This window comes from Pavona decussata, unplaced genomic scaffold (assembly GCF_977016875.1).
Source record: "Pavona decussata unplaced genomic scaffold, jaPavDecu1.1 SCAFFOLD_661, whole genome shotgun sequence".
In the NCBI taxonomy this organism is placed as follows: Eukaryota; Metazoa; Cnidaria; class Anthozoa; order Scleractinia; family Agariciidae; genus Pavona; species Pavona decussata.
In genome coordinates, this window is record NW_028145882.1 from 12,501 (window position 1) to 26,008 (window position 13,508).

At 36.6% G+C, this 13,508-nt stretch overlaps 1 protein-coding gene and 2 long non-coding RNA genes across 4 annotated transcripts in view; 1 reads left to right on the forward strand and 2 right to left on the reverse strand.

Moving 5' to 3' along the window:
* Window positions 1-4,254, reverse strand: part of LOC146449073 (DELTA-stichotoxin-She4b-like) — a 9,035-nt gene extending 4,781 nt beyond the window's left edge. Inside the window, exons 1-3 of the mRNA XM_085102031.1 lie at window positions 4,157-4,254; window positions 2,224-2,347; window positions 1,478-1,538 (exon numbers count right to left, since the gene is read on the reverse strand). Coding sequence (XP_084958157.1) covers window positions 1,478-1,538; window positions 2,224-2,347; window positions 4,157-4,254 — 283 coding nt within the window. The remainder of the gene's footprint in view (window positions 1-1,477; window positions 1,539-2,223; window positions 2,348-4,156) is intronic.
* An 882-nt stretch (window positions 4,255-5,136) lies between these two features.
* On the forward strand, window positions 5,137-10,586 carry LOC146449074 (uncharacterized). Its single transcript, XR_014860786.1, has 2 exons — window positions 5,137-6,141; window positions 6,455-10,586. It is a non-coding gene; the product is annotated as an uncharacterized LOC146449074 (long non-coding RNA).
* LOC146449075 (uncharacterized) lies at window positions 7,956-12,766 on the reverse strand. 2 transcript variants are annotated; one of them, XR_014860785.1, is made up of 3 exons: window positions 12,256-12,761; window positions 11,614-12,035; window positions 7,956-11,402 (listed from the first exon to the last, which is right to left on the reverse strand). It is a non-coding gene; the product is annotated as an uncharacterized LOC146449075 (long non-coding RNA). The 2 variants fall into 2 exon arrangements; XR_014860784.1 differs by having other exon boundaries at window positions 11,614-12,766.
* Window positions 12,767-13,508: the final 742 nt, after the last annotated feature.

Below are 13,508 nucleotides of genomic sequence, written 5' to 3' on the forward strand. Positions count from 1 at the left end.
ATGAAGTGAAACAACCGAAATAGAACCGAACAGGTGGAACACTATTGCAACTTTCACTTCATTTGTACAATAAGTACAAAATTTACCAGCCTATAGCTTACAGTGGTTACGAACATGGAGAACACACAACCCACTTAAAACGAGGCGGATAAAGTTGACCAAAGAAAAACCAATGAAATTATCACATAACACGGGATTTCAAGGCAACATAACCAACATATTGACAATTTTGTTCGATCGCTGGGTAAACTTTATCAAAATCGATTTCTAAGCCAGTTTAAACTGAAAGGAACGGTGGGTGTTGTTTACAGGAAACCGTAGTTTTAAATTTCACTGCAGTTTAGGTGGACCATGAAGCTGCCAAATGTACTGGAATTTTTCAAGTTAAAAGCTATTTAAAACCGTAACTGGCTTTAAATTTCGTTGTTTAACAAAATCTTCCAATCGAATTAAGGACACAATCATACCATCCTTCTTTTTTAGCGTTTTCTTTAAAATTGTCGATTTTGGACGCTTTTTACTTCATAAACTTGTTTCAATTTTATGTCTTTTCTTGACAAATCCTGACAAAGATACCAGGTGGCACGTAACGAATCAAGTTACATTTTATTCCGAGATTTTCTTGCATTACGTCTGATCATTATAGGAAATTGTCAGGCGTTGAGGATGTTTTTTATCGACATTCATTGTGCATGGAATGTTTTATTTCAAGATAACAAGACACGTTTGACAATCTTCTGTAAGAGTTCAAAACAATAATTGTGGTGTTTTGGTATTTTTCTTTGATACGTATTATTAGTTGCACGTTCTCTCCGCCGCGGAAATATAACGGCGGAGAGAAGCGACAGCCGAGGTGTTTCTAAAAATTATACTTGTTTAAAATTAAAGTAGTGATTTCTTCTATACTGCTTGAAAAATGAAAAGCGAGTGAGTGAAGATTGTTAATATTCGTAACACAAATTAATTGATACATACGCGAAAATGCTGCTAATTTTATATTGTGGTCAATCCGCAAGCGTCTGTTTACCTGGGTATTATTTTGGAGTTAGCGTGGAAAAAATGGCGGTCATTTTGGGTCAACTTGGAGATCACTTCAGCGTTAAGCATCATTTCGGGGACTGTAGAACCAAACGAGACAGGGTAGACATGTCGACGGGTGATTGGGGGAGGTGAATTGCTTGCAGACACTGATTCCAGTTCAGTTATATTGTAAACTGTATCCTCTAAACGGTGAGTAAGGATTAATATTGATTACACGTATTCTAATAATCTGCAGTGCTTTTGTAGGCAATTGCAAAATAAATGTAAATTGCCCCAGTTACTTTTTCAGTCCATTTCATTCGCCGGTTAACTCATAAGAGTCTTTGATCATCGTCCGTTATGGGACAAATAATAAAGCCCATTTTATTGTGTCATTTGACATAGTGCTGTTTTTATGAACCCTATGAAGGGAACGCCGAAAGCTGAAAAAACTTACGTGCTACTATTTTACCATCTTGGTCACGCTGGATAGAAAGCGGGGACAAGTCCTTGTATTGCTGAACTGATATACAAAAAGAAGCCTCAGAGCCAGTTTTCTGAAACAAGAGTTTTTCAAAGTGGAACTCTTGCTTCCCACAGAATTAAAGAACGTTTTTCAGGTTATTTGTGTGGAATCCTGACTACTAGCATCTGTAAAAGTTTGAAATCACGAGACTGGAACGAGGGCTCAAAGTATAACATGAGATTCGTTTACAGCCTTCTCTGCCAGGCTTGTTGTCAAGCTTTACATAATCTGTGTAATATCATGATATTCGTATTTTCTCAAAACAAATCGCGCGAATTAGACAATGTATTGCACAGAATTCTTTTTCTTATTTAGTCTAAAAGCTACACTTACAACCGGCGATCCCTACCTGAGTTCAGCTTACATTCTCTCTTGTTTTTTAGAAAAATATTACTAAAACGCTCGAATAATGTTTGCGTTAATTTGTTTGCCTTCAAAAATTCTGGCTTCATGTGCAGAAGCCTCTCAATAGCGAGTTTTCTATCCTCTATCTGAATTAGGAGAGAGTGATGCCTTCGAAACAGAAAGTTAAGAAAAAAAATACTACCTCACTCAACCAACCAGGCTTTCAGTATTCTAATTTTGCCATCAGTGTGGTATAGACCAGAAATTGACGATAAATGAAAATACTGATATGTCGGCAGGTTAACGAAAAGAGCATCATAATATATTCTTACCTTTCTTCCTGAATTAAATTCAGGATAATCATGTTTCTTTGGAGATGCCAATGTCGCAATGTTGAATGTCCCCAAAATGATTAACACAGTCGAGATGATCAGGTTCATCTGCTCCATTTTGTATCTACAACAGAATCAAGTAGCCTCAATCAAGTAAACCGTTTCTAAGTACTTATGTGCGTAACCGGTTGATGCAAATTGTGTTTTCAGTATTTTCCAAGTGAACTTAACATGATATTCCATTAAAACCATCACTGTTTAATTCTAAATACTATGTTACATATTTTTGTCAAAAATAGACAATTATATAAATGGATGAACGAGCAAACGAAGGAATAAATAAACGAAGAAAGGAATGAGTAAATGAATGAATGAATGAATGATTCAATGAATCAATCAATCAATCAATCAATCAATGAATCAATGAATGAATAAGTAAGTGAGTGAGTGAGTGAGTGAGTGAATGTATCAATGAATGAATGAATGAATGAATGAATGAATGAATGAATGAATGAATGAATGAATGAATGAATGAATGAATGAATGAATGAATGAATGAATGAATGAAAGAACGAACGAACGAACGAACGAACTGTTGGTGGATGGATTGATGGATGGATGAGCGAGCGAGTGAGTGAGTGAGTAAATGAATGAATGAATGAATGAATGATTGAATGAATAAATGAATGAATGAATGAATGAATGAATGAATGAATGACTGACTGACTGACTGACTGACTGACTGACTGAATGAATGAATGAATGAATGAATGAATGAATGAATGAATGAATGAGTGAGTGAGTAAATGAATGAATGAATGAATGAATGATTGAATGAATAAATGAATGAATGAATGAATGAATGAATGAATGACTGACTGACTGACTGACTGACTGACTGAATGAATGAATGAATGAATGAATGAATGAATGAATGAATGAATGAATGAATGAATGAATGAGTGAGTGAATGAATGAATGAATGAATGAATGAATGAGTGAAGTGGAAAATTGAGCAAATTGTCACCCAAAGGCAAAGCTCTCATCTAGAAGAATTAATTCGCACAAACGAATACTTTTGGAGATCGCAGCTGTCTCAATTGAACCTACAAGGCCTGAACAAAAGACGCCGAAATTTAGAGTGATTAGTAAATTGCCTTGTAATTTTGTTGTTTGCACTTGACTTCTCTATTTATGTACTAGAATAAATAAACGTGGTTTTTTATTTTTCTTCGCTTGCCTTCTATACTTAACGAGAACGACTATACGTCTCTTTCTTACACAACATGCACCTCAAATTGATATAGCATACAACTGATTATGTTTTACAATAATAAATATACATGTTTGTCGAAGACTTGCCAGGGTGCCACTGTCGTTTCTAAAAATTGTCCAACACCTTAGCTCGCCCAGACCAGTTTCATATGAAAGGGGGAAACTTTTGAAAGAACAATTTAAGGAATTTGACTTGCTGGTTGACTTCTGAGCAAGTGTTTAGAATCCTTTTAAACCAAGCTAAACCAGGACGTAGCAATGAATGTTTGGTTTTATCAACATGGTTGATAAGGTAACTTGGTACCGTAAAGAGATCACAGTGCTGGCGTTTCGACTGCTGACGCCATTCGTCAGAGAGTGAAGAAACACACCCTCTACAGTTCTCAAGTACACGGATGCTTAATTCCAGTTTTAGTTCTGTCTTTAGTATGTTCATTCATTTTGGGACTTTCTGTGGTACCTGCATGTAATGTCTAGGCAGTAGCTATGAAAACGATGTCTGTTGGAGAAAGAGGATATTGATTGTCTTCAGTTTCGAGAAAACAGGTAAACTAACAGTAAAATGTCCATAGAGCCAGAAGATTTTTCTTTGAACACTTTAACTTGAGGAAGGCTTTACAAGTCATCGTCATTTTCATTGTGTAAAAGTTAGTCTTACCTCTGATAAGGGTATTCCACGAGAACACGTCTAGGACGATCTTGGCTTTCTTGATTCCAATGAACGCTCTCTCCTTTACAGTGAAACATCATCGGCATCTCTGTTTTATGCCGTCTCAGAAGCCATGGTTTCTCTTCTTCGATGGCAAAAATTTTAATTAAAAAGAAAGTTCTGCTTGCACCATGAGAAATTTCCATGGATACACCATGATATTTTTTTAGTTAATTGATCGGCGAAGGAAAGTTTTGCTTTGAACTGAAGATGAAGGCGAATAAATTATCTCTAAGGGTGGTTTTCCAATGCTCAATGCTCAGTAAAAAGAAGGCACCTCTTGGTGTAGCATGCTCTTTTTAGATCGATAAAACCATTTTCCATGATGACAGGTATTTTATTTTCATCCTTGTTACCGTAAGTAAGCATATTTTACTGTGGGAGGTTGCTTTAGTGGGACAAATTTGGGAGAAATCTTTTAGACAATTGCAGCACCCAATTCTGCAAGGCTTTATTAAAACTTAATAAAAGCTTGTCATCTCGCTTTCTTCTGCTACTTACCAAATTAAAGTAGCTAGTGTGGTACTTTTTTTTAAACTTAAGCAATAAACGCACGGGTTTGGATTTCATTTGAACTAATCTATAGCGTTTCTATTTGAACTAAGGTTTCCTTGCCTTTGACGAATCAATTCAATCGTTCGTCCATGAATATCAACATTTATCCTACATGCACAGTTGCTATTCGCGGATAGTTGTAATAAGCGAGTGTTTCTCAGTATTATTACTGATAACTATTATTGTGCTCTTAATATACTTTGTTGATTGCAAAATAGAAGCGATGACACGAGTCACTTCTCTTTCCGTAAAATAATGCCTGGGTTCCAGTTAGCCTAACTGGAACTTTCTTTTACGGTGACTCTTGCTTTATTTTGCAATCAACAAAGTATAATATATATATTTAGCCAAGCCTAAAAGCGGAGCTCCAATTTTTTTGCTAGCATTTACAGAAATCTCGGTTTATCGTATGGACGTAGTTCCTCATCGATCCTTTCTAAAGTTATATATATTTTTAATGCATATACAGCAAACTCCCCATCAACAATGTAATACCAGGAGCCCATGATCATCGGTTCCTGATTTGTTGTAACAGAGGGCATTTTTTCTTAATTTTCCTTTCACCTAGCAAGGGTTGGTGATTGGTTAATGTTTGCGCTTGTACCCCAATCTCGTCCTCTGAGAGCCCACGCGCGTTTATGAATGGGAATGAGATTCCTGGAACCAGGTTTGTGAGCCCGCGAGAATGGGCACCCCCACCAAACGCACGTTTTCGCGAAAAGCACTGGGCTCTGAAATCTGGTTCCAGTCCTTGTTATCTATAGCTAGTCTCCTTCGCAGCCATTATTAGGGTCGTCACGCAACGATCCTCCCCACGGAGCGTAGCGTGACGACACTAATAACGGCTGCGAAGGAGACTATGTTATCTAAGGTCTTCCGATTCCTGATCCTAGACTCCTAGTACCCAGATCCATTATTTAAAAAAATGGCGGCAATCTCGTTCTCCGAGCCCGCATTACCCTTATCCAGCGGAACGGGCGCTGGATATGGTAGGTACGTCATATATGGTAATTATTAATAATTACCAATATGAATTACCTACCTGAGAACGAGCAAAGAGGCGAATTTTAGTTGCCTTTGCTTCGTTCTAGAGGTTTGGATAAAACAGGATAAAAATAGCAGTGTTCAGATATCTTCCTGTATTAGGATGGTGGATAAAAAAAGACAAGATCTTTTTAATTTTTGCATAAGTTTTCAGGTTTGGAAGCGATCGAATTGTCCTACGCCTCGTCTTATTTTTCCTGCGCGATTGTGTGGAAATGTTCCCCTTTAACAGCAGATTTGAAGGAAAACTTTTAGTGTGATAAATGTCAAAACTAGAAGGGGTTTTGTTGTGTCGGTGGAAGGCGAAAGGTCCGACAGCTCTGTCAATTAAGGAGGTAAGATAACTTCAAATATTTATGTATGCATACACACCTTTAAACTGTTTGTAGTGTTTTTTTTTCTGACGAGGGAGCAATTTTCTAAAAGAAATCTTTAATCAAGAAAATATTTTAATTGCAAGCTAATACAGACAATAGTAGGCCAGTGTTGTTATATCAACTCGTGTGGTCTACTAATACTAGGAGATCGATGCAAACCAGTACACCGTGGAACAATTGAAAAACGAGTCATTATAAGTTATAGGGATTTACAAAATATTTAAAATTTCATCTTTTTCTCGTCAAATTGAGTGATTTTTTTTATGTTTAGGTTCTGTTTGAGGGAGATGCACATTGGAGATGTTTGCTTACAGGAGAGATATTTCTTTAAGTCAAATTAGCTTTGTGTCATTTTTATATTTTCTAACTGCACTTGTAGCTCATTAATTCAATAAATTAGATTGAAAAGCTCATTTTTAAAAATCTATTCCTAGGTTGATAGCTATTCTTGTACACTTAAAGTTGTTTATTTTGGTTTTTGGATAAACTCAAACTAAGAGCTCAGTTCTATGCAACTGATATTGATTTACAAGAGAGTCAAGATGTCTTTCTTGCTCTTAACTTAATCTAAGAATGCAGTATATAATTTTTTCCATTTGTTTCGGTAGGGATAGGAAAACATGAACCTTTCATAACTTCCTGTCAATCACATTAGTTCCTTTGTTTTGAGAGTGCAAAGTGATACTGTTTTGTTCAGAGAAACCATTGCAGTAATTGGCTGCCTCTTATTCTTGATATTGTAAAGTCAAAACAACAATTACTTGTGAATGCCTTTTGCTACTTTGTATATATCGAAACTAGTAATTATCAAAACTGGATCAGAGAGTACCTTTGATGACCTTGATCCTAGCGTAGGTTCTCTCCTTTACCAATTTGGTGATGATGTCATCTGCCCCTGCAAAAATTTATCTACTGGGGGTGCCAGATGTACTTCCCACTATCCTTTCATTCATGCAATCAGCTTTGGTTCTCCCATACAATCTCAACTCCAATCTGTGAAAGGAGTGCCTTCTTTCTATGTCGAATGCAATAAATGTCATAAGTCTAATTATTCAACGGAAAAAAAAAATTTCAGTCCCTAGTCATTTGTACCTGGTTTTAAATTAAGTTAGTAAATTGTTTGACATAGAATCAAATAACAATTGTGTACAAATCCTCAACTGTCCCTGTGAAAATCTTTACCAAAAAAAATCCATCAGGCTGTTATGGGAGCCCGTTATCCCCAGCAGTTTTTCTACACTTTGCTACATGAGAGTTAACTTGGAGTAAAGTTGGAAACAACACAACAATTAAGGGATAATGAAATTTTATGCTGTGCAGTACTGACTATACAACTGAGAAATCAGAGAATTATCCTTGGAGTGTAAATTTCTGTTTGGGAAGGAAACCACTTAAATTTTGCATTACCCTAGTGAAGAGATTAATTTTGGTCCATCAGTGATCAACAAAATCCTGGGGTCATAGGTTTTAATCCTGTCAAGGTCAAAGAGTTTTTCTTTACCTTTCATGGACCACATTTCCTAACTGAGGTAGTACTGAAAAGAAAACTAAGCAGTTTCCTTCCACCACAAAAATTTACACTGCAGGTGTTATTCTCTGGTTTCTCAATTAAGGAACAGGCCTTGCTCCAACTCATTAACCTTTTGTCCTTACAAGGAAAATCCCAATTTAAGAAGTCATTAGACTGCTAAACACTTCACTCCTGCAGCCATCACTCCAGTTTATGGATAGCACCTCATCTGAGAAGTCCCATTCATTTTTACACAGAAAAATACCAACCATGTATCATTAATTTTAATAAGCATTTTCTAAAAAATAGTCCTTACTTTAATTTTCATCATTCTGTTTTTCTGAGAGAAAAAAATAGAAGGAACAAGAGTGCCTAAAGAGAGTTGATGTATAGCAATAGTCCTCTTCTGAATTCACAAATGATGTACAACATTATACTTTGCTTGAAATATTGCAAATTAAATGCATTTTATCACTTTTTTTCTCCAAAACAATCAGTGGATTAAACTATTTCTATATAAATAAAGATTTTACATAAACCCTGTACAAAATGGAAAAGGAAAATAATATTATTTAGTGTTTTTCCTTATGTTACTGAAAAAGTTATATCAGACTATGTGATAAGGTATAGAAAACTGTAGCACTGGTTACTGATGTCACAAAACCCATGAAAAGTAACAGTTATTATTGGATAATCAAAACAAAGTAAAAGAAAACAATTTACTTGGCATATTAACATTTTCATAATAATGTTACGTGGCAATCATTGCAGTGGAAGTACCAATTTTTTTTTTTAACTTCCTAGGGGAAATAAATTTTGTTCAAAAAATAGGAGGCAAAAAGCTGACTGAAGCAAATCCAAGAGAATTAACAACTATCTGTTCAAAGAATTGGGAGTGCTGAAAAACATTGAGAGTTCAAATAACTGAGATTGCACTGTAAAAATAAATAACTGTACATATTTCATAATTCGTTACCCACTACCAAGTTTTAAATTTTTCTTCCAATTAAAAGAGATGGCTGATAAGAAGTTTCACCTTTTGTCTGTTAAATCACAGTTATCAAAAGGGTCTGGTTGATTAAACATGGCCTGAACATCAGTCTCTAATCTCTCTAGATGATTGGTGAGAGATGGGAAACAGCTGATATTCAGGCTTTGTAAAAAATATATATATAACTAAAGGTAAGGTGAGGTTTTGTCTTACAGTGCAACAAACTCAACCGGGGCCACCGATAAGACCGACACTTTGAAATTTAAAGAAATGTTCTCGTTTTTGATTGGTTTACCAACTATCAAAGCCAGACTCTTTTGTTGTGAACGTGACCTGTGATTGGCTGATCAATGTTGGGTGGCCCCAGTTGAGTTCGTTGCACTGTTAAGTATACAGGGAATGCCCCTTGTTCAGAATATTTCTGTAGCCTCTATCAATTCAATAGTTATAATAATGATTGAGTGGCAGCGCTGACTGTTGCTTATAAACACAGCTATTGTAGGCGCAGACATCCAGTGGCCAATCTCTGTTGTACACAACATGCTAGAGCAATAGCCCTACATCAGGCCAACTAATTAAAATCTTTACAGCTGAAGAAAAATTTTATATGCTCAGCGAGTGCCCATTCAATTTGGCTCCTGCCATCACATCAACATTTATCAAAAGGTAAAAAATTTAATACACAACTGGATCTATCCCTTGATGGGAAAAGTGCGCAGTCAGAAACTTTCACACAAGAATGGATAATTTACAAGTTTCTGAATTGCCTCAACACGAACTTCCATTAACAAAGTGATTCATGAGCCATACTGTGTTTTCATCACATCTGTCATGATCTGTGATGATAAATAAAAAGCTTACAACTGTACATCAATTATTTTTTGCTACAGCTACATTTGTATTAAAACACAAGATCTAAACTCCCTAGTAAAGGTTACACCCTCTGTGCATGGCTTTTGTGCCCAGGCAGTGGCAAATCTTAAAACACTCCTGAGTTAAGGTTCATAATTTATGCAGATGGGGGCCTATGATGATTTTTAAATTTTTCCCTAAGTTCACGTTTTGGATAATGCTATTGTTTGATGAGGTCAGGTTCTGAGATGCTGAATTGTCCAGAATTTGCAAGTCTGATCACCGCATCAGGATTCATCGAGCACACGAAAGCAGTGGCTGGGGGAAAGCTGGCTGGAAAGGACTTATCCTGCAGTTCAGTGGCTGAGATGCCATTTCTGATGGCAGTTCTAGATCTATAAAATGGAATGTTTTCAGATTTTATGACAAACCAGACAAAGAAATTTAGAAGACAACTGTGATTAGCTCACTATGAAATTACGAAGATAAAGAATGGAAAGAAATGAACAAAGTTATCACGGTCTAAGCACTTTTCTTTTCTGTTTAGGGCTATTAGCACTGATTATACAGACGGTTAGCTTTAATTTGTTGTTATGGCAGCCACTGCATTAAAGGACTTCCATAGATTCAACGTTCGGTATTCTGCAAAATACCCCTGATGCTTGAAAATTAACCCTTAACTCTACTTGGCCTCATGCAAATAAAAATACTATCTGCTATACAACAAGGTACATTAAGGTAGTAAGGTATCCTCTTGAAGCCCAAAAACCCATTTCAGCAGAACTGACATTCTAAGCTACATGGATGTGAGTGGGGGGTACAAAAAAATTTAAAAATATTATGTACACTGTAGGTAAATATTCAGGACGGGATTGGCTATTTATCAAGTTTTGATAGTTTTCTTCAAGTTCAAAGTATTTTTTTTTGTTATTATTCTTTTTAGTTTTAAAGATGATCGAGGCGAACTGTCACTGTCTTAGGCAAATGTTGTTTATCAACAAAAAGCCGTACATAAACCTAAGAGAAAAAGGCTACAATAACCATGAAACAGACTTAAAATATACATGTATCCTGAAGTAATAAATGGAAAAAAAACTGTGATAATTCATAACAATCAGAACAGAGATAAACTAAACGACGATCTTCAAAAATTTGTACAAACAAGCGAACAAATTTTGCGTACGCTTGATGTTATGATGAAAATGAGGTAACACTATTGACTAATTTTACATTCGCTTTCAGCGTTTTTTGAAAAGAAATATCCTATCCTTTAAAGTATTTGTGTTTGTTCTCTGTGAAGATTGTCAGAAATAAATGCAAAAATTAGATATATATGCGAGAAAAACTTGTCATTACTCAGCTTATGCTAGCAAAGTCGATAAAAGTGTTACGAGACGTCTGTTTCACTGACTAAAAATTATACCTGAGAACCAAATTTTCTTACATGAAGCAAAAAGGAATGAGATTAGAAAATAAACCTCCAAGGGAAATAACGAACATGGACCGAAAAAATGAGCTAGAGAGACTTTTCTGAAGTTAGCAGTAGCTTAAGTTAAACAAGTTGCAGTGTAAACACTGCAAAAAAATATCTTGCACAAGTCAGCAAAGTTTTGTCAACAAAATCAAATATAAGACTTAAGCTTGAATATACTCGCCTCTTTGGAAATAACCAGTCCTTTTATTCCATTGCTGATTTTTTCGTTCGTTTTACAACGTTAAGTGAGCAAAAAGTTTCACTTCAGAGGAAAAATCCAACGTTTCTTCGCGGACCGATCAGAGTAAAATGATTTCTGTTTCAGATCCGCTGTTTATGATGTGCCGCCTCTAAAAGAGTCCTTTTCCGCCGCTATTCGCCTTGCTCTTTTTCTCTCTGTTAGAAGGCAAAATTTGACCAGATTAGAAAATAAAATGCCCAGGGATCGATATAATGAACAGGAACCGAAAAAAATGAGCTCAAAGGACTACTCTGAACTTAGAAGTATTAACTGCGTGTCAACACTGCAAGAAATCAGTTTATTGCAAAACAGCCTCAAACCAGCAAAGTTTTGTCTACAAAATCACATGAATATACGTGTACTTGCCTCTTCTGAGAATAACCAGTCCTTTTATTCCATTGCTGATTTTTTCGTTCGTTTTACAGCGTTAAGTGAGCGAAACGTTTCACTTCAAGAGGAAAAATCCAACGTCTCGTTGCGCCGGACCGGAGTAAAATGCTTCACTTCAAGATCGGAGACGCTAAAAGCCGGAACGGTGGAAGGGCGGAATGGTGGAAAATCACTCCAAATCCTAAAACCTGGAACGTCGGAAATCACCCCAAATAAACTATAACCTTGAACCTAACCCTCACCCGTTCCGTGTTCTAGGATTTGGGGTGATTTTCTGCCTTTCCTTCGTTCCACTTTCTAGGGTCTTCCCTTCAAGACTCACGGCGCCTGCTGTTTATGATCAATGCCCCCTTCATGTAAATTCCCGCCACGAGTCGTCTTACTCTTTCTCCCGCTGTTGGAAGGTAAAATTTGGAGGAGATTAGGAAATAAAACTCCAAGGGAAATAATGAACATGGACCGAAAAAAAAAATGAGCTCAAAAGACTGCTCTGAGTTTAACAATATTAAGCTTAAGTTTAAATTAAACGGCGTGTCAACACTGCAAGAAAACAAGATCGTGCACGATAGCAATCCAGCAAAGTTTTGTCAACAAAATCACATGAATATGCTCACCTCTTCTCAGAATAACCAGTCCTTTTATTCCATTTCCAACCTTTTTTAGTTCCTTTTACAACGTTAAGTGAGCGAAACGTTTCACTTCAAGAGGAAAAATCCAACGCTTTGTCGCGCCGGATCGGAGTAAAATGATTTCACTTCAAGATTCTGATGATGTGCCGGCCAATTTGTTTCTCTCGCCGCTAGTCGTATTGCTCTTTCTCCCTCCGTTGGTCACAAAGATTGACTTTGTTTTGTGTCAAATTATCATTATTATTTTTTTTTCTTAAACGCAGTTGGTGATGCAACTTCCCGCCGTAAAAAAGCGGGCTGCAGCACAGGGTTTAAGTGTCTCATTTAAAGGTGCCATACATGGAGTAGCGAACGTATGTACGGTCGGTCGGTCGGTCGGTCGGTCGGACGGAAGTGACGTCATAACCAAACCAAAATTTCTCGCACTGATGGGTTTACCAAAATCTCTTAGCTATGGGGCTCCGCTCGCGCGCGCCTTGCGGCGCGCGCGGGAGCTCCGCTATTAAGGGTACAATAATAGTTATCAGTAATGATACTTTGTATCTGGCACAGTATAATTATTGTGTAACAAGAAGAGTACAATCGTGGTGAGAATAAGGCAAGACACTACATAAGGTGAGCTCATGGAGAGCTCAGCACACAGGATGCCTGCTTCGAACTATCTTTGGGCAGAGCCTGTGGAAGAAACACGTCATGCAGGCTTCATCCGTAATAATTATTGTAATGTTTAAATATTTTTCGAATAGAACATTCTCTCATTTTAATGCAACTAAAATATGTTTTTTTTTTTCTTAACAAACCCAACTTACCAAAGAACAAGTTACTATGGGTTTGAAGATTGTATTAAACGTGAAGCATAACTGAATTGCACTATCTTTTTACATAGGGGCTGTAGAAAGGACGAATTGGTCAAAATCCGAGTTTACTTTTATCTCAAAAACGCAACACTTCCTTTACATCTGACGAAATAATTAAGGAAGATCAAAATAACATGTATGCTTGGAAGCTTGTTTATTTTGATAACAACGCTATGTGGGTATTTTCGAGCAGAACTCGCTCTAGGGAGTTTAAGAAGCTACTCGAAACGCAACGGCGACGGCACAAACAATAGGATTAATTAAGGCGGCTGGCACTGTTTTCCATGACTTTGAAGCACTTATACTTCAACAGATCAATAAAACCATTCTTTATCACTTGATACAACAATAATGAAATCAAAAATATCCTTAAACATTTGT